At 42.4% G+C, this 27,164-nt stretch overlaps 1 protein-coding gene across 1 annotated transcript in view; it reads left to right on the top strand.

Moving 5' to 3' along the window:
• The window catches only part of PUS7 (pseudouridine synthase 7), a gene marked incomplete at its 5' end in the record, with an annotated part of 72,082 nt that overhangs the window by 8,711 nt on the left and 36,207 nt on the right, over positions 1-27,164 (top strand). Inside the window, 6 exon segments of the mRNA XM_006149162.3 lie at positions 6,584-7,013; positions 9,493-9,577; positions 9,710-9,811; positions 15,195-15,339; positions 23,135-23,246; positions 25,631-25,708. Coding sequence (XP_006149224.2) covers positions 6,584-7,013; positions 9,493-9,577; positions 9,710-9,811; positions 15,195-15,339; positions 23,135-23,246; positions 25,631-25,708 — 952 coding nt within the window.

Here is a 27,164-nt window from a genome sequence, read left to right as displayed (position 1 = left end):
AGTGTTGTGTTTTTTAATTTTATTTTTTTGTTTTGTTTTTTTTTTTGGAGAGGTTTTTGCTATAGGGCACGTATGCTCGCCAGAGAGAGAAAGACACAGAGATAGAAAGTGAGAAATCACCCCCCAGGGGGAATGGCCATGCCACAATCCCTTCTCCTCCATTCTCCTCTCGGGATCCTGGGCAGGCATGAACACGCACCTGGCGTGAGTTTAAGCCACTGGGTCTGGGACTCGAACCACAGTCGACAACATGGGAGTCCAGTGACATAGCCATTATGCTAACTGCTGGTCCCCTAATTATTACATCTTAAAGGTAAAGCGTGTATCTCCTCGAATGTAAAAGTGATTTCTCTAGTCTTCTCACCTTGAATTAATTCTTTTGGGCCTCTGCCATGTTCATAAGATCACCTCTCTCCCACCCCTTCAGTGTGAAAATTATACTCCATTTCAGTCTTTCCTTTAATATAGTTACTACTTAGGGCTAGCAGGTGGCATGGTTGTTAAAGGCGCTGGATTACCACACAACTGACCACGGTTTGAGTCCTGGACATGGTGGCTTGCTCTCACTTTTCCTTTCTCTCTTTCTCTATCTGGTCAAATTTTTAAAAATAATAATAATAACAAATGGAATTAAATAAATAAATCTTTTTTTTCTTTCTTTCTTTTTTTTTTTGGGAGAGAATTTCGCTGTAGGGTGTATGCGCTCTCCAGATAGAGACATAGAGACAGAAAGCGAGAAATCACCCCCCAGGGGAGATGGTCACGCTGCAATCCCTTCTCCTCCATTCTCCTCTCGGGATCTTGGGCACACATGCACATGTGCCCGGTGTGAGTTTTAAGCCACCGGGTCTGGGACGCGAACCACGGTCGACTGCATGGGAGTCTCGCGACATAGCCATTACGCTAACTGCTGGTTCCCAATAAATAAATCTTTTTTTAAAGAATTGTTTTTATTTAAATTTCTTTCTTTCTTTTAATTTGACCAGAGAGGAACAGAGCAGGGGTAGGGGGTGGAGATGAGAAAGCAAGCTGCCAGATCTGGGACCTGAACTGCAGTTGGCCATGTGGGAGTCCAGAGCCCCTAACCACCATGCCACCTGCCGGCCCTATAAATAATTCTTAAAAATATATGTACAGGTCCTGCTTATTAAAATGACACTCATTTGCGTTCTGCCTTTCTGAGTCCAGGAGTTTGCACAGCTATTCTATAAAATATTCTTTCAGTTTCTAGACCTGTAGGATAGAACTTAAAATATATATAAGTGGCTTAAAATAATTTAAGCCCCATAATGCGATGGTTAAACCCTGTGTGTAAGGAGCTGGATCCTACATGGCCAAACATAGTTTGAATTCCAGCTCTGATGGGCACAAGTGTGTGCTTGCCCAAAATCCCGAGAGGATGGAGAAATGGAGGAAAAGGGTGAAGGTGTAACTGTTGAGAAGTCCACTACCCTCTACCCTGTAAGTGCCTGCGCCCTCTGGCAGTTAAAAAAACAGAGATTGGGGCTGGCAGGTGGTGTGGTGGTTAAGGGCACTGGACTCCCACATGGCCTGACTGCGGTTTGAGACCTACACCTGGCGGTTTGCTTTCTCTCACTCTATCCCTCTGTGATCAAAATTAAATAAATGAATGAATAAATAAAGTTAAATACAATAGTTCTTTTTTAAAAAAGAAAAGATAAAAATAAATAGAGATTGGGAGCAGCAGATGGTGCAATGGTTACATAACTGGACTCCCCATGTACTCTACTGAACTTTGAGTCCCAGACCTGGTGGCTTAAAACACACCAGGCACGTGTGCATGCGTGCCCAAAATCTCAGAGGAGAAGGGATTGCAGTGTGGCCCTCCCCCTGAAGGGTGATTTCTTGCTTTCTGTTTCTCTGACTCTCCTACAAGCATATGTCCCCTATAGCATTAAAAAAAAAAAAAAAAAAAGGCCAGATATCCTCTGTCTTAAAAAAAGAGAGAGCGATTAAAATTACTGACACTATATGTACACTTTAATAATTAATATAGGGTCATTGACTTAAACAAAAGCATAACTTCATTTGAAACATAAAAGTAAAATTAGTTGATACCAGCATATGGTGTAATGGCTACCTCGCTGGACTCCCATGTAGTCGATCACGGTTCAAGTCCTGGGCCCTGTGACTTAAAACTTATGTCGGGCGTGTGTGCCTGCGCCCAAGATCCTGAGAGGAGAATGAAGGAGAAGGGATTGCATCGTGGCCATCCCCGGGGCGGGGTGATTTCTCGCTTTCAGTCTCTCTCTCCGAGCATATGTGCCCTATAGCAAAAATCCTTCTTTAAAAAAAAATGAGATTAGTTAATGAGTTTGTCTTTGCAATTAAATATACCAAGAAAAAGGGATTAGACAAGTTTCTGCAAAGATCAAGAAAAAGACTATCAACCTGAAGGCATATTTATTTAGTGCTGTTGACAGTGTTTCAAAGATTTCTTAAAATGAAATAGTATTGGGCCAGCAGGTAGTGTGGTGGTTAAGGTGCTGGACTCTCACATGGCCAACTGTGGTTTGAGTCCTGGACCTTGTGGCTTGCTTTTTCATTTGCTTTCTCTCTCTCTTGTGAGTACACATGCCCTGTAACAAATTTTATTTTTTTAAATAATGATGATAGGTAAAATTAAATAATTTTTTTAAAAAAAATAATATTTCAGGACCAGCAGGTGACATAATGGTTACAGTGTTGTACTCCCACAGGACTTATTGTGGTTTGAGTCCTAAACTCAGTGGCTTAAAAATCATGGCAGGCATGTTTGTGTTTAAAATCCCAGGAAAATGGAAGAGAAGGGATTGCAGGGTGGAGATCCCCTCTGAGGATTATTTCTCACTTTCCCTTTCACTGTCTCTCATACTTTTTCTCCAGGGAGCACATGCACCCTGTGGCAAAAGCCTTAAAAAAAAAAATAAGAAAAGGATGAGTAGGAAGAAAGAAGAAAGAAAGTGAAGGGGAGAGAGAGGGAGGAAGGAAGGACAAATGGTATTTCAACTGGCCCTGTAGCTCAGTGACTGAGGGAGCCAGATCCCACATGGTCAGCCGTGGTTTGAATCCCACCTGGCAGCTTGAAAAGCACCACAGATACTTGTACATACATTCCCCAAAAACCTACAGGGTAGAGAAGAGATTGCAGCATGACTACACCCCATTGGAGAGGACTTTCTCCTCCCTCTCCCTTGGTGATCACATGTGCCTTTTGGCAATTAATTTAAAAAAAAAAAAAAAAAAGCATTTGAAAGAGAAAAACATGTTTAACTAATAGACAAAAAAAAAAAAAAAAATTAAAAAAAAAAAAAACAAAAAAAAGTATCCCCCCCCCTCCATTTCCAGACTTGGCAATACAGTTCTGTGTAAACTATCCGCTATAAATATTAATAAATAGGAGCAGCTATTATAGACCTTTGACCAAGTCATCATTTTTCAGTTTTACAGAGAAAGAAACTGAGGCTTAGGTTAAATGATCCACTTAAATGGCAAAACCTACATCTGACTCTGAGGTGGAGAGGAGGCCTGATGTTTGTTCTGCCCGGGGAGGGGTGGGCAGAGGAAGGGGGACACGCTGCTGCCCTTCAGGGCCCAGAGCCAGGCTGCACCTATGGCTGTTATTGGCTATGCTGCACTAAGAGTTCTGGCCTCTGAGAAGACGTTGGGATCTCCTGGTAGATTCTGTGCTGCCAGCTGGGGACCTCGTGTCGTCACTGGGGAGCCACTGTGGATTTTAGGAAAGGGTACGTGTGACACGATGCAGTGACTGCCTTCAGGACGTCTCCAATTGAGTGTCCCCAGGTACCCGCAACACCACAGGACGATAGGTGGGCTCTGCTTCTCGCACCTTCTTCTTCACTTCCTGGGGTCCTCATAGCAGGAAGAGTACCACTGTCATCTCCGGTCCCCTAGAAGCCCAGGTCATGCTGTAGTATTTCTAATCTGCGTTTACCACCCAGTCCTGTCCCTGCCACTTCCTAAATGTTCTTGACTCCTCTTCCTGTTCATCGTCCTTGATTCAGCCTTAGATGAAGTGTTACTAATTTCTTGCCTCCTCCACGGGGGCAATTTCTTGCCTCTCTGGTGAGTGTACGTGCCCTAAAGCAAAAATCTCTCTCAAAAAAGAAAGAAAAGAAAATCACTCTGGGCACCTGTGCATGCGTACCCAAAATCCCTAGAGGAGAATGAAGGAAGAGAGATTTCAGTGTGGTCATCTCCTTGGAGGGAGGAAGGTGATTTCTCACTCTCCTTCCCTCTCTCTCGCTGGTGAACACACATGCCCTATGGCCAAGAAAAAAGGAAAAAGATCTAATTAGATAGGCTTTTTTTCATCCTGAGTATTTGTATTTAATCAAGCGTGTTAGATTGCCACAGGTTTATTTCTCTCTCAGTCTGTTTTGCACAGGGAAGAATCTATGAGTTCTCAAATTGAGCTCAGTATATATGTGGGCTAGTTAAATGATAACCTGGTTTTGTTTGCTTAAAGTGGGAGAATACATGCGACCTGAAATTTATCATTTTAAAATATCCATTTAAAGATGGAGATGACGGCAGTTATTGGTGTGTCACTGAAATGTGGGTGCCTTGTTGAAGATAATGACAGTGCATCCCCAGCTGAGGAGACAGAAAAGCCAAAATGCTCTGATCGGAGGTCAAGACTGGCTAGAGAAAGACAATGTGCAGTTTAGTAGTAAGCAAATTCACATTTTCTGGCAGGCAATATCCAGAACTCTCTCATCTTGCAAAAGTGAAGCAATTACCATTAAACAACTCTCTATCCTGTTTTTGTTTTTATTTTGTTTTATGGGGAGAAGGGGAAAGATTGGACTGGAGAAAGAAAGAGAGGTTGGTTTTTTTTTTTTTTTTTTTTTTTTAAGAATTTTTTACTTTTTTTTAATTATTTAACTTTATTTATTTATTTTAATTTGACTGGAGAGGGAATGTGAGAAAGCAAGTCACTAGGTCCAGGACCTGAACCACAGTCAGCCATGTGGGAGTCCATTGCCCTTAACCACCATGCCTGCTGCTTGCACCAAGAGAGGAATTTTTAACAAAGTCGTGCCATGTCGTTGTCCTCCTCCTCCAGCCTCCCTGTTAGCTAGAGTTACGGGTGCTCACCACTGCGCCCAGCCTTTCTCCGTTGGGCAGAGAACCAGACACAAGCTTCCCGCGCAGCCCTAGCCACTGCACAGTGGTACCCTCTTGCTTTTGCCACTGTGACTGGGCCTCTTTGTATTTTTCTTTGTTTGTTTATTTTTATATGGTATGATAAGAATATGCGTCAATGTCAGTAAATGTATTTATTCACTAGTTTGCTTACTCAGCCCTCAAAGGATCATCTATATACACATAGACAAAATTGAAATGATACAGCTGTGATACTGAGTGATAACAGTGATAGCCCAGCCATCCAGGAGCCTCTCCTAGAAGCAGCCTCCTTTCAGGCCAGCAAGTGATATGGAGATGAAGGTGGCTGGATCCCACAAGGCCAACTGCACAGTTCGAGTCCTGTACCCCGCAGTTTGTAAATCATGCCAGGCATATGTGTATGCATGCCTAAAATCCCGAGAAGAGGATAGAGGGGAAGGGATTGCAGTGTGGCCATCCCTCTGAGGGGTGATGGCTCACTTTTTCTGTCTCTGGTGAGCACACATGCCCTATAGCAAAAAAACAAAAACAAAAGATAAAGCAAACAAAAAAGTAACCACCTATCCCAGTTTCTAGGCAGTTGTTTCTACTTACTATTCAGTTTATATGTATTCAGGCTTCAGAGTTATTAAATTTTTGCTAATATGAAAGCACTGAGCGGCCCAGCAGTAAAGCGCCACGTTCTACAGATTGACCCACGTAGGAGGGTTCTGAGTTCTCATCTATAGACCTCTCTGAGTACATTGGACATACAATGCCCATTATTCAAGGCCCACTGTGGCTGGGGGTGGGTCTTGGCATCAAGACTTTGTTAGGGGCGCTGTCTTCTGTCCGTTTTTCTCACATGCACACTTACGGAAGAAATAAAATTTAAAAGGCACTGAGATGAGTATTCCCTACAGCTAAAATGTTAAGTATTAATTTTTTTTCTTAGGATAAATTCTTAAACTCGTATTTCTGGATCAGAGAGTGTACATAAATAAATTAAAGAATTTTTTTGAGTTTTTTTTTTTTTTGAGAGGCTTTTGCTATATGGTGTGTGCGCTCGCCAGCCAGCCAGCCAGAAACAGAGAGATAGAAAGCGAGAAATCACCCCCCAGGGGGGATGGCCATGCCACAATCCCTTATCCTCCATTCTCCTCTCGGGATCTTGGGCACGCACGCACACGCGCCCGGTGTGAGTTAAAGCCACTGGGTCTGGGACTCGAACCGCGGTAGACTATGTGGGAGTCCAGCAACACAGCCATTACGCTAACTGCTGGCCCCAAATTAAAGACTTTTGATGCATTCTGTCAAATTCCATGTAGAAGTGTCGTGTCAGTTTCCTATTCCACCAAAATTATTTTAATAAATGATTTTTAGCGAAACTGTGCGTCTTTTGCTCAAACCCATGTCTTTTAGCTGTTTTTTTTTCTTTCCCTCTTCCTAAAAGGTTCTCTTAAATGTTTTCTGGGAGCCTTAAAGATGGAGATGACAGAAATGACTGGTGTGTCACTGAAACGTGGATGCCGTGTTGTCGAAGATAATGACAGTGCGTCCCCAACTGAAGAGACAAAAAAACAAAAGGTCTCAGAATGCTGTCTGATCGAAGGTCAAGACGGGCTAGAGAACGACTCTGTGCCCGGCAGCGTAAACATACCTGTGCCCCCAGCAGCTGTAAGCGCTGGGACAGGTAAAAAGGATTCTGACGCTCAGATGGAAGAAGAGGAAGAGGAGGAAGAAGATGGCCTTTCAGAAGAGGGTGAGGAGGAAGAAGCAGAGAGTTTTGCAGACATGATGAAGCATGGGCTCACAGAACTGGATGTTGGCATCACCAAGTTTGTAAGTTCTCACCAAGGATTCTCAGGAATCTTAAAAGAAAGGTATGTTTAGTTTATGTATAAAGGTATAAAGTTACCGTGATAGTATCGGGTTTTATCTTGAGAAGGAAATCAGCAATATATTCTTCCAGTTAGGTTGCTATCCGTAAGGATTGTTTAGACGAATGGTCAAAAAACAACAGGATGGAGCGCTCCCTAAATGAGTACATGGTCTTGAATTTTGTTTTATGATTTTTTTTTAAGAGAGGTTTTTTTTTTTTTTTTAAAGAATTATTTTATTTAACTTTACTTATTTATTTTAATTTCACTGTGCCCCAGGACAGAGTGAGAGAGAGAGAAGGCAAGCCACCAGGTCCAGGACTCAAACCATGGTCAGCCATGTGGGAGTCCAGCGCCCTTAACCACCACACCACCTGCTGGCCCAGAGATTTTTGCTATAGGGTGCGTGTGATTGCCAAAGAGACAGAGAGACAGAAAATAAGAAATCACCCTCTAGGGAGGATGGCCGCACCACAGTCCCTTCTCCTCCATTCTCTTCTTGGGATTTTGGGCATGCACCCAGCTTGAATTTCAAGCCACTGGGTCCAGGATTTAAATCACGTTTAGCCATGTGGGAGTCCGGGACCACAAACACTGCATCACCTGTTGGCCTCAGTCTTGACATTTTTAATATTTTTTTTTTTTAAAGAAATAAGTTTATTTTATTTTACAATTTTTTAAAGAATTATTTAATTTTGTTTATCATCAATATTTTTTAATTTGACCAGAGAGAGAGAGAAAGTGAGAAAGCAAGCTGCCAGGTCTGGTACATGAACCACTTTCAGCCATATGGGAATCCAGAACTTTAACCACCATGCCACCTGCTGGCTCCTAAGTTTATATTTTAAAATAATTATTTAATTTCATTTGTCAGTATTATTGACCAGAGAGACAGAGAGTGAAAGGGAAAGTGAAAAAACAAGCCACCAGGTCCAGGACTTGAACCATAGTTGGCTGTGTGGGAGTCTTGTGCCTTAACCATCATGGCACCTACCAGCCACAATATCTATTTTTTTTTTTTCCTCAATTTGTCAGAGGGCACATGTGCACCTGAGAGACAGAAGGAGAAAGAACCCTCCCCTCCACTGTAGGTATGATCATGCTGTAATCCCTTCTCCGTCCTGATGGGGTTTGGGCACACATGCACATGCACCCAGAGTGTTTCTAAATCTGCTAGGTCCAGGATTCAAACTGCACTTGGCAATGTTGGAGCTGGCTCCCTTAACCATGAGATCATGGGGCCAGCCCCCAAATACCTTAAAATAAATAGAAACCATGGTCAGTTTTAATCAAGGGAAGATTCTTCCAAAAACTTTTGAATACATAAACAATTTCCCAGTGGCGTGCATTATTAATGTGTGAATAGGTATTGTTAATTTTGTCAAAATAACTTATTTGAAGTGATTTCACGTTTTCTTAATTTGTTGTAAGTGTTAAACTCTGTCATATAAACGTGTGACATCTACAGTAGAAAGAAGGTGGTGTTTGCAGTCAGATGGTCTGAGTGTGAACTGATAGTTCAGCCACTTAATAGTTACTTGACTCGGGGCCGGCAGGTGGTGTGGTACTTAAAAGACGCTGGATTCCTATATTGCCAACTGTGGTTCGAGTCCCGGACCTGGCAGCTTGCTTTCTCACTTTTTCTCTCTCTTTCTCTCTTATGCTATCCCTTTCTAGTCAAATGGAAATAAACAAATAAAAAAAAGTTAAATAAAATAATTCTTTTTTAAAAAAGTTACTTTACTCCTCTGAACCTCAGTATCCTCATCCAAAAAAAGGATTATAATACTGCATTAGGGTTGTCGAAAGAATTTTTAATAATGTGTGTAAAGAAACACATATGGGACCAGCAGTTGGCACAGTGGCTATGTCGCTGGGCTCCCATGTAGTTGACCGTGGTTCGAGTCCCAGACCCAGTGGCTTAAACTCACGCCAGGCACGTGTGTGTACGTGCCCAAGATCCTGAGAGGAGAATGGAGGAAAAGGGATTGCGGCATGGCCATCCCCCCGGCGGGTGATTTCTCTCTTTCTGTCTCTATCTTTCTGGTAAGCGCACGCACCCTATAACAAAAACCTCAACAGAAAGAAGGAAGAAAGAAACACAAAATAATGTTTCAAGGTAGTTTATAGTAGACTTACTGGGTTCTGACTTAATTAGCCATTTACTGTATTGTGATTCAGTTGAGAATGGGCTATCTGTAATCACAGGACTAACAAGCTTTTGTTTATGCATTTCTCTGGAAGAATATTCAAGAAGGTCACATGGTCTTTTCCTTAAGTTCTGATCTAAAACCTGAGCTAAGGTGTGACTTAGCATTCCTTAAGAAACCAGAAAAAAATAAGTTTATCTGAATTTGCACTGAAGATTTTATTTGTGTTCCTTTTTTTGGACTGTAGTAAGGCTCTGTTGATGAACTTTGTCCTAAGACTAATAGGAAACAAAATACTAATTCGCTTAAAGCTCTTCTTTTCTTTTCATCAGGTACTCCGACTTCGTCGTCCATGAAATAGGAAAAGATGGACGGATCAGCCATTTGGATGACTTGTCTGTTCCAGTGGATGAGGAGGTAAGAGTAGCTCTCTAGCAAAAATCGCCTTCCGTTTAAAAGTAGTACTTCCTAGAGAGCTTAGAAATCTGTACCTCTAATAGCCTTGAACTGAGTGTATGACTTGCTGTGAGTTGTCATGTTATTTTAAAGGATCCCTCAGAAGACGTATTTACGGTTTTGACAGCTGAAGAAAAGCAGCGCTTGGAAGAGCTCCAGCTTTTTAAGAATAAGGAAGCCAGTGTTGCCATTGAGGTAAATGGTGCAAAAAATATTGGAAAATATTTTTAGTGTCTGGTTGTTTCTTTTGGATGCATGTTCATAAATATCTATGGAAAAAATTACAATGGTTAACAGAAGGTTGACCTTGCTCTTTCAATATAAAAAGGCATTGCACTAAAAAAAAAATACTTTTATCAAGATAAATGACCAGTATCCTGAACTGTAGTCCCTCCTGAAGAAAAAGTTTTATTTTTTGTTTAAAAACTTTCTTTTAAAGGTTTTTTTGTTTTGTTTTGTTTTTGAGAGGTTTTTGCTATAGGGCACATGTGCTCGCCAGAAAGACAGAAAGAGACAGACAGAAAGCGAGTAATCACAATCCCAGGGGAATGGCCACACCACAATTCCTTCTCCTCCGTTTTCCTCTCGGAATCTTGGGCACACACGCACACACACACGTCCAGCTTGATTTTAAGCCGCTGGGTCCGGGACTCGAACCGCGGTCGACTACATGGGAGTTCAGCAATATAGTCATTATGCTAACTGCTGGTCCCAAGGTTTTTGTTACAGGATGCATGCACTTGCAAGATAGAGACAGAGGGAGGGAGGAGTGAGAAGCCACCCCCCAGGGGGGTATGGCCACACCACAATCACTTCTCTATTCTCTCAGGATTTGGGGCACGCATACACATGCACCTGTCATGAGTCATTCTTTTTTTTTTTCTGACAGGTTTTTTGCTATAGGGCACATGCACTCGCCAGAAAGACAGAGACAGAAAGCGAGAAATCACCCCCCAGGGGAGATGGCCATGCCACAATCCCTTCTCCTCCATTCTCCTCTCGGGATCTTGGGCATGCACGCACACGCTCCCAGAGTGAGTGTAAGCCACCGGATCTAGGACTCGAACCGCCGTTGACTATATGGGAGTCCAGCAACATAGCCATTACGCTAACTGCTGGTCCCTACCTGTTGTGATTCTTAAGGTGCCAGGTCAAGGACTCGAAACACAATCGGGCATGTAGGAGTCTAGCGCCTTAAACACCACATCACCTGTTGTCCCCTAAAAACATTCTTTTTAAAACCGGTAGGCATGGGACCAGCAGATGGAATAATGGTTACATCAGTGGACTCCCACATAGTTGAACGTGGTTCAAGTCTCGGACACTGCGACTTAAAACTCACGCTGGGCCCGTATGCATGCTTGCCCAAAATCCCAAGAGGAGAATGGAGGATTACAACATGATCATCCCCCCGGAGGGGTGATTTCTTTCTTCCTGTCTCTGTCTCTCTTCATGTCTCCAGTGAATGCATAGCTCTCTGTTACAAAAATATCTCTTAAAAAATAAATAAATAAATGCCAGTAGGCATGTGCCCTGGGAGTGGGGGGACATGTATCCCCCAATCGGCCTTGCCACCCCACCGTCCTTTTTCCTCCAGTTCTCCATCCCATCAGGATACCGGACACATATTTGCATTGCCAGGCATGGGTTTCTTTGTTGTTCTTTTTTTTCCTTTAGAATTATTCTGTTTAACTTTATTTTAATTTGACAGAACAAGAGAGAGAGGGAGAGCCGCCAGGTCTGGAACACGAACCACGGTCGGCCATGTGGGAGTCCAGCATCCTTAACCACCACGCCATCTGTCAGCCCCCAGGCATGTTTTTTCAAGGGGACTAGACTGAGATTCGAACCCTGGCGGACCATGTGACATCCAGCTTCCTGGGTGCAGCACCTAACTACTGCACTGCAAGGCTAGCCCTAAAACCATTTATACAACCACCAATCCTCAAAGAAGCTGTGGATTTCTATATTTTAGAAAGCAGAGGAGCCTGCAGGTGGCGTGGTAGTTAAGGGTGTTAGGCCTTCACTTGGCCAACCATGTTTCAAATTCCAGAACTGGGAGTTCATTTTCTTATTTCCCTCCCTCCCTCCCTCTCAATCTCACTCTGTCCCCCTCTAGTCAAATTTAAAGAAAGGAAGAATGGGAGGGAGGGAAGAAAGAAAGAAATTTGGGAGGTGGGGGAGAAAGAAACCACAGCATGACAGTGATAATGTGTCTATTGTAACAGGCCCATTCCTGCCCTATAGGCAGTGTGTGTCCTTATTAGGGAGACTGTGGCTTCAGTAGCTTCTTGGTCTTCAGTGGGGCTCTATGAGTGGGAGGAACTAGGGAAAGGGGGTAAGGGAACATTTCTTCACTCAACCTGGATCTGTTTCTGCTATTCCAGAAAAGGAGAGCTCTTCTACCAGACAAATACATGCCTTTGTTTTTGTTTTTAAGAACTATTTATTTATTTGCATTTACTTATTGTTATTTTTTTATTTGACCAGAGAGAGAGATGGAAAATAAGAAAGCAAGCTGCCAGCTCCAGGACTTGAACCATGGTCGGCCACATGGGAGTCCAACACCTCAACCACCATGCCACCTGCTGACGCCTCTGATGGCTCTTTTTTTGAGAGAGAGAGATTTTTGCTATAGGGTGCATGCGCTTGCTGGAGAGACGGGGAGATATAGAAAGAGAAAGCAAGAAATCACACACCCCACAGAGATGGCCCAAATCCCTTCTTCATTATCTTCTCGGGATTTGGGGCACACACATGCACACGCCTCCTAGATTAGTGCTAAATAGTGAAATAGGGCAACCCATTTTCTGGGACCCCTCCCTGCTTTACTATACCAAAAAAAAAAATGGTAGAAATAAAACATAAGCCATATTTTTCCAGCAGTTGGCATAATGGCTATGTCACTGGACTCCCATGTAGTAGACCGTGGTTCGAGTCCTAGACCTGATGGCTTAAACTCACGCTAGGCGCGTGTGCATGCATACCCAAGATCCCGAGAGGAGAATGGAGGAGAAGGGATTGTGGCATGGCCATGCCCCCTGGGGGGGTGATTTCTTGCTTTCTGTCTGTCTGTCTCTTGTCTTTCTGGTGAGCGCACGCACCCTATAGCAAAAACCTTTCCCAAAAAAAAGTTTATTTTTCCCATGAGCAAGAGTGACAGCACTCCCAATAGGATCCTGAGACTGTTACCTACCTCTTGCTTCAGCCAGGCCCGGATCATGAACACAGGCGTTCCCAGTGTACTCAAGGAGTTCTCCAGATACAAACTCAGAACCTTCCCATGTGCCCCCACTGCCATATGACTGTGCATCCCCAGGAATAGGTTTTGAGAGCAATTCAGGAAGGTGGTCCAGTTTCTCTTGCTCACAGTTTATTCCTATGTCTTAGCACAGTGTATATTTTCCTACATGTGTGGCTGAATTAACTGCCATCTTAAAAACTGTGGTTACGGGACCAGCAGTTGGCGTAATGGCTACGTCACTAGACTCCCATGTAGTTGACCACGGTTCATGTCCCAGACCCCGTGTCTTAAACTCACGCCGGGTGTGTGTACGTGCGTGCCCAAGATCCCAAGAGAAGGGATTGTGACGTGACCATCCCCCTAGTGGATGATTTCTCTCTTCCTGTCTGTCTGTCTGTCTCTGTTTGTCTGGTGAGCACATGCACCCTATAGCAAAAATCTCTCCAAAAAAAAAAAAGAAAGAAAATTAAATAAATAAACTGTTTACATCATCTACTAAAAGTCTTTACATTTAGCAGGCATAAACTATGGGGAAGTTTCCTTACCTGTAAAGTGAGGAGAAGGACTTTCTGAATTTTTGAAGCCTAGATATGTACTCATACTTACAGACTATGATTCTAGCTCACTGTCAGTATTTCCAGATCTGTCCTGTTCTGGGTCTGTGTGTGTTTCTGTTTTGTCTTTAATGACAGCAAGCACACGTGCACACACCTATTCAACAGGAAGGAGGGAACACCCTTGACAGGGGCCTGTCATGCTGTGAGCTCCTGTCCCCAGCCCTCTAGTTGCTTAGGGTTCTGAACACCTATACTTTCACTGAGTGTGTCCTCAAGCCACCCCAAGGATTTGAACCCCTAGTCAAACTGCTTTCAGCCTTGTAGGATACTTGCATTACCACTATTCCATAGTAGCTGGACAATGTATTTGGTTTTGGCGAGGGGTTGTTTGTTAAGAGAGATTTTTGCCATAAGGCACGTGTGCTCACTGGAGAGACAGAGAGTGAGAAATCACCACCTGGGGGTTGGCCATGCTGCAATTCCTTCTCCATTCTCTTCTCAGGATCTTGGGGTCATAAACACATGTGGCATAAGTTTCAAGCCACCGGCTCCAAGTCGTGAACCGAGATCAACGACCTGGGGATCCAGCGATGTAACCATTATGCCATCTGCTGGTCCTGTTTTTTAATATTTTAATATTTTTTAGATAGGGTCTTATTTTGTTCTAATCTTCCTTATTTGGACTTCCAAGTGACTGAAGCTACAGGTGTGTACCACTGTGCCTGGCTCTTAGGGTAGGCTGAGATTCAAACCCAGTCCTCTCTTGTGGCTTCAGCCTATCAAGCAGCAGTGTCCAGCAAACATCACTAGAGCTAGATCTAGACCCATTCATTCATTCATTCATTTCTTCTTTTATTTTAAGTGCCGGAAGGTACATGCACTCACAGAGAAAGCCACTCCTAGTGGGTATGGTCATGCCACAGTTTCTTCTTCATTTCTCCGTCCAGTCAAGATTTTGGGCACACATGCATGCATACCTGGCATGTTTTTCAAAAGCCCTGACTGGCCTGCGTCTTCATCTGTGAGCTCCGAGGTGTTTTCCAGCATGACCATGAGTGGAAGTGTCTGTGGTTGGTTCCATAGTCACACAGCTGGAATTTCCAGAAACGGTGAATATGAAGGGTTCTGTATAGTGCTTGGCTCATGACCATGCACACTTAGCAGGCTCTTAGGGTTTGCAGTACTGCGAAGCTCGAAAAGGTTTGCAGGGCCAGCTCCATGGTACTACAGTGGTACACCACTTAGCTGACCTATATAGTGATCCACCCGGTGACCACCGCATGATCTCCCAGCCTAGTCACCCTGAAATATGCCAGGTACACTCAAGGGTACCCAGGATCTGAGGGTGGGAGAAGGGATGGTGGAATGACCAGACCACATAGAGGGTCCTCATTTCTCTCTTTCTCTCTCTTTTTCTTTCCCATGTACAAATGCCCTCTATCGTAAATAAAGGGAAAACTATAAATATTTCTGAAATCAGAGACCAGCAGGTGGTGTGGTGGTTAAGGCGCTGGACACTCCCACATGGTCAACCATGGTTCCAGTCCTGGACCTGGTCGCTTACTTTCTCACTTTCTCTCTCTCTCTCTCTGTCTCTCTGGTCAAATTAAAATGAATGAATGAATGAATGAAATTTAAAAATATATATATTTCTGAAATCATACTCAGGTAATTTAGTTCTTTTGCACAGTTAATAAGAGGAACACTGTTTTTACTTACTGCATTACTTGCCTGTTGAATATTTGTTAAATCAGTGATTTCACTGTGTTTTTAATAGGTTATTGAGGACACCAAAGAGAAAAGAACTGTCATCCATCAGGCTATTAAATCTCTGTTTCCAGGATTAGAGACCAAAACAGAGGACAGAGAGGGGAAGAAGTTCATTGTAGCCTACCATGCAGCTGGAAAGAAGGCTCTGGCAAGTAAGTGCGTGACAGCCGGTTCCCTCCTGCCCAGGCGGCCATGAGAGAAACCCTGCTCCTCGCCCTCCTTGCCCGTTCCTGTTCACAGGCTTCTTCACTGCTGTTCAGAGCAGCATATTGATCATGTCGCTCCTCAGAGGGGGCATATTGTCATTTCCAGTGCCAGAGCAATCCCGCATACTGTCTGTCTGGGAGAGAGCCTTAGTTCTTTTACGCGACTAAATATTTGCTGATATGATAGCGGAGCCTGAGATAGAGTGTAAAGAGCAGAGCCGGCTGAGTGGCAATTAGAGAAGAAAATGGGAGGGATTACTGCTCGTTCGGTGTTCTTAACGGAGGGAAGAGTGCTTTCAGATGAACAAAAAACTGCTTGGTCACATCTCCCAATGTTTTCTGCAAGGTCCCCATACTGAAAGGGCTTCTGCCTTCCAACTGCAGGTTTCTTCTGCACTCACACGTAAAACGTATGGAAGATACGTGCAAGATATCCCCTTGCCAAAGCCCGTCTCTTACAGGGTGTCATTCATTTGAAACGAGGATATGTCAGTGAGTCACTTAGATACGTTCTCATGTATTTTCGACAGCTGTGAAGATGTGTATTTCCATAGAGCCTTTAAGGAAAATTACAGCAAGAAAACGTTACTTTCCTTGTCCTCCTCCCCTGCCAATGATAGCCCCTATTGGTCATCAGTTATTTCTAGATATGTTTGTTAAAGCCAAACTCCAAGACTATAAAGTAAAAGACTGTTCAGACCACTGGGACTTTGTCAGTATCTTCTTATTCATTTAAAAGGTAAGACAATGAATGAGAGTCTCAAATGTTCATAACCACGGTTCTAAAGAAATGAGAAGGTCTAAGGAGAAAAGGGAGCAGAAGTAAGGTTTAGCTATGCCTGAGGAAATAACCTAGTAAAATCCACAAGTCTGCAGAGTGATGTAGAAATGAGAAACATTGAGCAGTTGTGAAAAAGAAGGTGGAAGTCAGAGGCCATTTCTCAGTGGACACCACAAAGTAAATAATGATGCATTGCGGGACTGCTTGGAGCGTGAGTTGTTCATCACTTTGCAGTCCATGAACTAATTGCTTAGTTCCTCTGTTTCTGTACTGCCTGGTGGGTCACACTGTAGGATGTAACCTTAGCAGTCTTTCTCCAGCCAAGGTTGCTCAGGAAAAGCAAGCCCAGTGGAAATGATGTGTGACTGTTTTTACAACTGTCCCAAGGATGAGTGGCTAGTAGCTATTCTAGGTAGCCTGGAGAGAAGGTGATACCGCAGACAGTAGTTGCTGCAGGACTTTCGGTCAGAAGTCTCAAGGATCCAGGTTCGGAAGGCCGCCTGACAACTGCTCCCCATGGAGAGGCAGCCCACTTTGATCAGTAGCCCGCGGCACCCGCCCTTGTGAAGGCGAGGAAGTTAGGCAGGGCTGGTCTTCTCAGTGTGGTCATGAGGAAGCAGAGTGGAAAAGGCAATGGCTGCGGTCTTGACCAGTTGCTTCTCAAATAGGACCATTCCTTACGGAAAGCTATTTTGCGAGGGGAGGGTTTGCAGGCCCAGGTTTTCCATCCTTACATGACTGGTGCTAGATCACTTTTGTTGTCTTTATCTGCATTTTCTCTACTAAACCACAACCCACCTCTCATTTTTTTTCCCATCCAAAATTTCCTTGCCATTTTCTAAGTGAAATGTAGAGCTGCCCCCATCTCCCTTTGGACATCTTCAGTAAAATATTAATTTCTCACTTTAAAAAGAAGGAGAAGGGGCCAGCATATGGCATGATAGTTGAAGCGCTGGACTCCCACATGGCTGACCCCAGTTTCAATCCTGGAGCTGGCAGCTTGCTTTTTCTTTTTCCCTCTCTCTGTCGGTCTCTCTCTGATGAACACACATGCCCTAGGGCAAACCTAAAAATAATAATAAATAATCTTCAGGGAGAGGTGAAGAGAGGTCAGATTGCATCAATTCCTGCAGAGATCTAAATCTCTTGGGCTTGAAGAGTTGTAGCAGGGAGTACTGTTTTCTGGAGACTTGCTCATGGTCCAGCAAGTAGAACCTGTACCAATGACAGCTTGTCTTCCTGGGCTGCCACACCCAGCATTTGAATGAAATAACTTTTTTTTTTTTTTTAAAGAATTGTTTTATTTAGGGACCTGCATTTGGCGTAATGGCTATGTTGTTGGACTCCCATGTAGTCAACCATGGTTTGAGTCTCGGACCCGGTAGCTTAAACTCACACCAGGTGCATGTGGGTGCGTACCCAAGATCCCAAGAAGAGAGTGAAGGAGAAGGGATTGCAGCTTGGCCATCACCCCCTGGGGGGTGATATTTCACTTTCTGTTTCTCTCTTTCTCTCTGTCTTTCTGGTGAGTGCATGCACCCTATAGCAAAAACCTCTCCCCCTGCCCCCCCAAAAGAATTGTTTTATTTACCTTAATTAATTAGTTAATTAATTAAATTTGACCAGAGATGGGGGGAGAAAGAGAAAACAAGAAAGCAAGCCACCAGATCTGAGACTTGAAACGCACTTGACCATGTGGGAGTTCAGTGCCCTTAGCCACCACACCACCTGCTGGCCCCGAATGAACCAATTTTAAAGCTTTATTGCATAACCTTGCAATTTATAACATTTTTAAGCTCCTTTATCACCAAACCCTAATATAAGTTGTTATTGATGAATTGTGTATTATCTGGCAGTTTTGCAGTATTCTTAGCCTAAATTTCCCTCAAATAGAGGTGGTAGATTCTGAATCATTATGCCCAAACACCACAAATTACCAACTGTTTAAATTTAGAAATTATTTTGTGTTAAGCCAGTCTGGTAGGGCACATTGCTTTACCTTCCAAAGCACACCTAGGGTATTTTTTTTTTTAATATCATCTAACTATTACAACATTACATCGGTAGGTAGGTATTGGGTTGTTGGAAAAGTCATAACACATTCTTGCATAGAAAAACAGATCATAGAAAAAATACATAATAGAAAAAAATACATAATGACTTTTCCGACAACCCAGTAGATTAAATTACATTTTGAGATAAATGTGCCTCTTAAGAATTTAAGTTTTGGTGGCCTGCAAGTGGCATGGTAGTTGAGGTGCTGGACTCCCACATGGCCACCAACTGTGGTTCAAGTCCTGGACCTGGTGGCTTGCTTTCTCACTTTCTCCCTCTCTCTTTGTCTCTCTCTGGTGAGCGCACATGACCTATCGCAAATTAAAAATAAATAAATATGTAAATTAAATAATTCTTTAAAAAGAAAGAACTTAAGTTTTCAAAGGCTTAAGTAAAAATTTTAAAATATTCTGCGTGTGGCATTCTCAGGCTCTTTTAGTCTTTCTGAAATGAATGGTTTGCAGGAGGGAATCTCTAGATTTCAGGATGCACAGAGATTCAAGGGAAAGAAGCCCTTGGGAGAGAGTGGTATTACAGAATCCACAGCAATAAGGAATCTCAATAATCAGAGGGATCAGCGGTAGAAAATGGTACAGATAGGTCCAACAAGACTAGAACTCTGAAAAGTGTCCATCACCTTAGCAACATGGGAAACTCAGTGGCCTTTTACCAGAGCAGCGTTCGTGGAATGAGGAGGTTAGAGACCGTTTATATAGTAGATTGATGTGGAAGGAAGTGTGTACAGATTCTTTTTCCAAATAATCCATGAAGAGGAGAGAGGAATGGAACATGGTTATGCAAAGGAGGACATAGGTGTGGCTTTCCTGATGGAAGAGCCATGAGCATATTTATATACTGAAGCAAACATGCTAGCCCTTGGAGAGGGAGGGTGAACAATTCAAGGATGGGGGTAATAAAATAAAGATAATGGGTGGAGCAGAACTGAGTAAACCCAAAGGTTGGTGTGCAGGACGCACTGCTGGGAATGGCCTTGAATAAGAAGGAAAGAATGCTCTGCATGCTACCCCGTCCTGTCATCTTTCTCAAGCTGTACACATTTTTCCTTCCTTGTTTGTGGGGATCTCTGTGCTTGGTACATGCATCGCTCTTCCTGAACCTCATTTCCCCTTTTATCTGGTTTCCATCCCTACTAGACTGGGGCTGCCCTGGCAGACCATTAGAAGGTAGAAGGAACCTTCTCAAAGTAGGAAGCATATTACTCAGCCTGAGAAACGTTTGCGTGTATTAAACATATTAAACGTCAGAGTGTCTCTAAAACGTCAGAAAGTACAGATTGAGCACGGCTAATCCAGAAATCTGAATAATGTCATCTGTGATGCTCTAGAATCTAAAACTTTTTTAGCACCGACATAATGCCACAAGTGGAAAGTTCTACATCTGACCGCATGTGGTGGATCACAGTCAAAATGTTGCAATACAAAAATAATGTTTAAGATTACCTTTAGGAGACCGACCATATAGCCTAGCGGTTAGGGGACCCAGATTCTGTACAGCCAGCTGTGGTTCAAATCCCACCCCCAGCTGTTTGAGGGACATGCTGGGCTCATGAGTGTACATGCCCCAAATCACAATAGAATGGGGAAATGGAGAAGGGATTGTGGCGTGACTATGCCCCACTGGGGAATGCTTTCTCTGTCTCTCTGTCTTTCTCGAATGAGTGCACATACCCTTTAGCAATTAAAAATTAACTTCAGCTATGTATGAAATGTCAGGCTTACATATGAATTTTTTTAAAGAATTATTTATTTAACTAACTTTCCTTCCTTCGTATTTGAGAGGGGGCAGGGGGGTGAGAAAGCAAGCCACCAGGTTCAGGACTCTTACCATGGTTGGCCATGTAGGAGTCCAGCGTCCTCAACCACCACGCCACCTGCCAGCCCCTGTTATGAAATTTAAATGAACTTCGTGTTTACACTTGGATCCTGTCCCCAAGATATCATTGTATATGTACAAATATTCCAAAATCTGTAAAAATCAGAAATTTAAAACATTTCTGGTCCCGAGGATTTTGGATAAGGGTTACTCAACCTGTATATGCTACCTAGCACTCTTAGGGATTGGAATTTTATAGTCAAACTAATTGCCCAAAATAAGTTGAAACTTAACTGGTTTTCTATTCAAAATATTCCCAGTTAATCAATGCATATGCTTACTATTTTGTATATTGAGTGCACTTAGAAAAAGAGTACTTGTATCTGTAATTTGCAGAGAAGATCATTGCATGCCCGGTGCTTGGATTTGCTAATCAAAGATGCATACTTATGAGCCCAAACTCATACTCGGTTGTCATGGTTTCTCTGAAGGAGTTTTTCAGTCCTGTGACTTTATTTACTTCTTGCCATCATACTTAATTGTGAACATAATGAAGGGGAAATCGAGGAAAAATGTACCTATGTTTTGTCAACTTATAGAAGCATAAGTTGTTTTTTTACATTTTTTATTTTGTATATTTTCAAATGTGCACACAAATGGAGGTAGTATATGGAACTCATCTGTACCCATTGTCCATCTTCCAGATTATCAGTATTCTGTTGTTTTCATTTATGTATCTACCCTACTTTTTTCCCCCTTTTTTTCCTTGTTAGAGCATTTTAAAGCAAGTTCCATGTAGCTTGTCATTTCACTCAGATACTTCAGTATGATTTTAGATAAGGGCTAAAATCCCAGACCATCCAACAAAATCATCAATAATTTTTAACACGTAATACCCATTGCATGTGCAGTTTTCCCCCGATTATCTCAAAAATCTCTCTTACATACAAAGGGCGTACTCAGATAATGATACAAACAAGGGTGAGCACGGCATTCATTGGATAAGTCTCTTAAATCATCTTTAAATGTCTTTTCATTTAAAGTTACAGAGCTTACAGAATTGTTTTTTATAATATTCAAATTTTTTTTAAAGTCTTTATGATTCAAGGTAGAAAACTCATAAAATACAGAAAAATACAAAGCAAAACAATAACTGCTTGCAGTCTTACCACCAGAAGACAATCACAGATAGCATTTCGGTATATTTCCCCTCATAGTTAAGAAAACAAATCTCTGAGTGACGTTAAGTATTAACTGTTGGCTCCATCTCATGGGTCTAGACAGTGGGCCTCTGACATGCCCATTGTGAAGGGATTGAGCCAGGGAGGCTACACCCCTATGTGAGTCTTCTCCTCCTTCACTGTTTGCTTCCACAACATTCCATCGTCATGTCTACATGGCTGTTAACCCACCACGTAACTCCCAAGCACCCTAGATGTCTCAATGTAAACTTACCATGCGATCATTTTGCATGTCCACCTCTAAAGCACTTTAATATTATAAATTAAACATTGCTCTCTTGTGCTCTTTACGCTGTGCATTGGACAGAGGTCAAAACTGCAGCAGGTAAGAGCAGTTGGCGTTTCATGTAGATAAAATGAAAATGCCAATGATTTTGTCACAAGCACTAAGTACAGACACCTTTGCTTAACTGAATGAGCTGGAAGGGAAACTGAAAATGGTCTTCCTACTCACCATTTCTGAGGAGTTTGTGAGGAATTCACACCAAGACCTAAAGAAATGCTTGTGGGAAAAAATGCTTGTACTACTTTTCTGTATTGGACAGATAAGACTCATATTTATCAAGAAGGAAAAATATTAATAATTCATCAGGCATACTTGGTATGACAGTTTCCTGAGATGGTTTGTTGGTGCTTCTGTCCTTCACATTGTAGTTTAAGTAACCTTTTTAACAGTGCTTTTTTGCCTTGACAAAGCCAGGTATCCAGGTAACTTCTACACCGGGATTATCTTGAAACTCCTGGAGATGAAGGATCCTTGAATTTCTTAGAAAGGATTATTTTAGGAGCAGACAAACGGAGGCTCTAAGGATTGTATGAAATTTTTTTTTTCACAGTTCTTTCTTGGACTTACAGGAATTAAATGAACTAGATGTGTTATTCCCACGACAGCTGAGACTCTAGGTCACGCAAGAACTGTGAATGTTACTGTACAATGTCTGTAAAGTACAGTAGGGTTAGGTATTTTTCCCAAAGTATTTATTTTTCAAAATATTCTTTGAGTAGCTCTAATCTAAATACTTTATTATTTTAAATATTTTGAATATTAGAATAAAACTGAAATACTCAATTAAAAGAACGGTTTTAAAAAATCAAAAATTAGATTTTTCGAGGTCACAAAGTATTTGTCACCCTCCAAAGAGTTGAACAGTCAAAGTGACACTAGCTCCGAAGTTAGCATTTAACCTGGCTTACTTTTTCGTTTCTTTTTTCCCAAGAGTGATGGTCAGTTCTTGCATGGCAGCTGTTCTCTGGCAGGTAGACATCTGTAGACATTGGCCTAAACTTTTGTGATGGACATGGCCTTTGGGAAATCTAAAGGTGTTACCAAGACACCCCAAATAATCCTCCCCTTGAGCCCCAATTGCCCTAAGGCATTCGACCTACAGAGGTGTGAACGCCTGCCTGTGGCCATGAAACAGGGCATATAGGCACTGTCACAGCTGCTGTTTCCCTCTGGACAGCTTGTGTTCTAGAAAGCCGGTTGGCACACCTGTCAGACCGGTGCTGATGAAGAACTGCGGGCAGGGGCAGGGTGGATCTCCTCCAACCCTCTCCTGGGTAAAGGACACACGTTGGGCTTAGCTGTTTTTCGCACCATCTTCGTTTCAGGTTTTGATCTTTAAAATGGGCAGCTAATGTTAAGTGTTCAGTCACAGGAAGTTTAATACCTGTAGTTCATACTGCTATAACCACCACTTAACCTGTATTTCCCATCAAACTAGATGTTTTCTCCCAAGATCTGGAGCAAAAATTGAGCTCTGTAGTGTTTTATAAGAAAAACAGAGCTTCTGTTATAGTATATGTAACATTCCATTTTTTTGTTTTTAAGATCCAAGAAAACATTCTTGGCCAAAATCTAGGGGAAGTTACTGCCACTTTGTACTCTACAAGGAAAACAAAGATACCATGGATGCTATTAATGTATTGTCCAAATATTTGAGGTTAGTATCTTGTTCTTGTACCTGTACAAAATCTAAACAACAGCAACGTATTTTCTCATTCCGTGCTCAGGGACAGAGGAGCAAGAGCATAGATGCACAGCAGACATGCATCCCAGTGATCATTTTCTTATGCTAGAGGTGAATTAATTTCTTTTGACTTTCATGCATATTGCCAATAATTCAGGGTGAAAATTCTGTAAGTGAACAGTTCACACGTACAATTGAGAGTTACCATCTGTCCAGCTCAAAGTAAAAAATTAAGTTTCTTCCCCGAAAGCCTACACATTGATGTGGTTGCAGAAGTTGGCCTTACCAAACTGGGAGCTCTCAGTTCTTAGAGCCTGTCTAGATGGAAAACCTGAGACCACTTGGATTTTCTCATAGGAATGCAGATACAGCAGAGGTGATGGTATCTAAGGGTAGACAGGGCTGAAGCTCTTCTTTTAAATTATTTCTTTCATGAGAATGAGAGGCAGAGAGAAAGACAAGTACCCTCAGTAGTGTCTCACATTGCTAACTATCTCTAAGCCTCCCAGCTAGCCAGGATGATGGGTTTATGGCCCAGGGAATCAAACCCATGATCTTGCATATGGTTTTTAAGTAAAAATAAAAAGAATACCACAAGTGGAGCCAGCATTGTTTAAGTGGCATATGCCACTGAGCTTGTCCCTCTTTTTTAATAGACATGCCTATAGGTACCACACCAAATTTAAACATTATGAAAATTTGCTTCCTGTCTTGTACATTTAGCTTCATTTAAACATGGTAAACAGTGTATTGGTTTACTAAGACAGCCATAACAAAATACCACAGTCTTGGTGCCAACAGGTGGCATGGTGGTTAAGACACTGGATTCCCACATGGCCGACTATGCCGTTCAAGTCCTGGACCTAGCAGCTTAAAGATCGTGCCAAGTGCAGGTGCATGCCTGCCCAAAATCCTGAGAGAAAAATGGAGAAGGGATTGCAGTGGGCCTTCCCTCCCAGGGGGTGTTTTCTCACTTTCCCTCCCTCTCTGTCTCTAGCAATTTCACATGCCTTATGGCAAAAACCTAAAAAGAAAACAAAACCAAATACTATGCCCCAATACTACAGCCCAACTAGCTTAAACAACAGAAATTAATTTCTGGAAGTTCTGCAAGTCCTAAAATCAAGGTGTCAGCAGATTTGCTTTCTGTCCCAAGGCTTCTTTCCATGGCTTACAGAAGGCTGCCCCTCAGTGTATCTTCATGTGGTTGTCCTGTATACATGTGTCCCTGGTACTTCTCTGTGTCTAAATTTCCTCTTAGAAGACACGAGTCAGACCAGATTAGGGTCCTTGCTGACCGTTCTGAGATACTGGGGGCCAGGACTTCAACATACTGATTCCGAGGGGCCATAGTATAGCTCACAACACACAGTACCCAATTAAGTAACATTGTATTACACCCCGTTTACTAGGTCTCTGGGAAAGCCTCTAGTACTGTCACTGTACCTAAGCTCATGAGAATAGACAGTTCTTGACAAGGGAAAAGAAAGAGGGTTCCTTCGGAATCTGGAGTTAGGAATTGCTCAGGACTCAAAAATACCTCTTATTTAACTGGTTTACTATATTTTCACATCAGAACTATTTAGATCCCTGTTTTAGCATTTGACTTTTTCATACAAAGCTGTAGCTCATATATTGGGAAAATTCACATGATTAACTTTTTCTCAATATTGTAGATGCAAAATTCCCAAAGTGATATGTTACATCTCAATAGTGAATTTTTCTTTCCCTGTTTTACATAATCAGATTAATTGTATATGATCAGTAGAAAGTGAATTGTTTACTTTTTGTTACTGGCTAGCCAAATCTTTGAACAACATTAGTTATAAATACTCTTTTTTTTTTTTAAGGTATAGGGCACTTGTGCTTGCAGGAGAGACAGACAGGGAAAGTGAGAAATCACCCATCAGAGGAGATGGCCATGCCACAGTCCCTTCTCCATTCTCCCCTTAAGATTTTGGGTACTCACACATGCACATGTGCCTGGTGTGATTTTCAAGCTGCCAGGTCTGGGACTCAAAACATGTGGGAGTTCATCACCTTAAGCACCGCCCCATCCGTTGGTCCCATGAACCACAAGTTAGAGTTAAGCAAGTACTGCTTAGAGTTATTGTAGCAAATTATAGCACATGTAACAAATATTCTAAGTAAGTACTGTTTAGAGTTATTGGGGTATCCCTTGCTTTTTTAGCATGTGTATTAATTTATATTTTCCTAGATAAATTTGTAAATAAGATTTCTCCTTGTTCTCCAATGCTGTTATGATTTTAAGTATACTTAATTTGAAATTTAATTTATGAGAACTATGATTTCTTTAAGGTATGTGACTTCAGATGGTTTTGTTTCTATCTGGCCAGGGTCAAGCCGAATATATTCTCCTACATGGGAACCAAAGATAAAAGGGCTATCACGGTCCAAGAGATCGCTGTCCTCAAGTAAGTAGAGCACATACCGGGCTTGGACTCCGAGTCCCTGCACCGCCCGCCACAGCCTCATTCCAGTGTGGGCTTTACCTCTGCCACCTTTAGACGGTGCTTCTGCTGATTTAAACAGTTACTTTTCTGGTCATTGTTATTGTTGTTTTCCATTAATTTGTAGTGATTTTCAAGCTGCCATGTCTAGGACTCAAACTACTATTGGCCATATGGGAAGCCAGTGTCTTAACCATCTTACCACCTGCTGGCACTTTTTTATTTTTAGTCTCTTTAATTTAGGGGCTGGCAGGTGGCGTGGTGGCTAAAGGTGCTAGACTCCCACGTGGCCACCCATGGTTCAAGGCCCTGACCTGGTGGCTGGCTTTCTCACTTTCTTTCTCTCTCTTTCTCTGTCTCTGATGAAAACTGGAAAATAATAATAAAGTTAAATAAAGTATTTTTTTACATTTACATTTAATCACAGTACATCTTTATAGTGTACAGCGTGGTTTTTCCCACCACTTTCCTGTTTGTTTTTATCTTTTTGCTTATCTGTATTTCCCAATGTTTTGTATCCTTTTTTTTGTCAGAGGGTATATGCACTTGCTGGAGTGAAACAGCAAGAAGCAAAGTGAGAAAGCAGCCTCATGGGGATGGTCATGTTGCAATCACTAATCCATTTTCCCTCCTGTTGAAATTTTGGGCAGGCACACACATGTGCCTAGCATGTTTTTCAAGCTACTAGGTCCAGGTCTTGACCTGAAGTCCCAATTTCCACATACAGTTGTACTTTGAGATATGGGGTGGCCGGGGCTTCAACATATGCATTTGGAGGTGCAGCAGTACAGCTCATGACACAGTTGAGTAACCTTTTATTTGTGGTGCATTGGCCATATGGGACCCAGCCATCTCAGCTCTCTCACCATGGGCTGGCCCTGTTTTGTATCATACATGTACTCTTTATGTAACTTTTAAAGGGTTTTGGTGGAAAAGTCGAGAATAGTGCCTGCTCTTCTCTCTTTTGTGCGTTTATTATTCATGTACATACACATACGTATATATGTGTTTGTAGGTATGTATATTTTTCATTGCTAAAGGGTGCATTGCCCCGGATAGAAGAAGTGGGGAGGGAAGCATCTCCTGATGAGGCAAAGTCACGCCACACTCTCTCCTCCATTTCTCCTCCTGGTGGGATTTTGGCAGGCACACTCACACTTGTGATTTTCAAGCTGTCGGGGCCAGGATTGAAACCATGGTGGCCATGCGGGATTCAGCTCCCTTCACCACTGGCTGTGGAGCCAGCCTATTTAAATATACTTTTTTCTTTCTTTGTTTCTCTCATGAGAGAGAGGAGCCTCCCAGTCGGATTTCACTCCACAGTTCACCCCCAGTTTTTAAAAATATATGTATTTTTTAAGTTTATTATTCCTTCCATGAGAGAGAAAGAGACAGAGCATTCTTTTTTTTTTTTTTTTAG

The sequence above is a fragment of the Tupaia chinensis genome, unplaced genomic scaffold (genome assembly GCF_000334495.1).
Source record: "Tupaia chinensis unplaced genomic scaffold, TupChi_1.0 Scaffold000255_1, whole genome shotgun sequence".
In the NCBI taxonomy this organism is placed as follows: domain Eukaryota; kingdom Metazoa; phylum Chordata; class Mammalia; order Scandentia; family Tupaiidae; genus Tupaia; species Tupaia belangeri.
The sequence above is the reverse complement of the archived record's forward strand: the minus strand, read 5'-3'. Positions and strand labels throughout refer to the sequence as shown.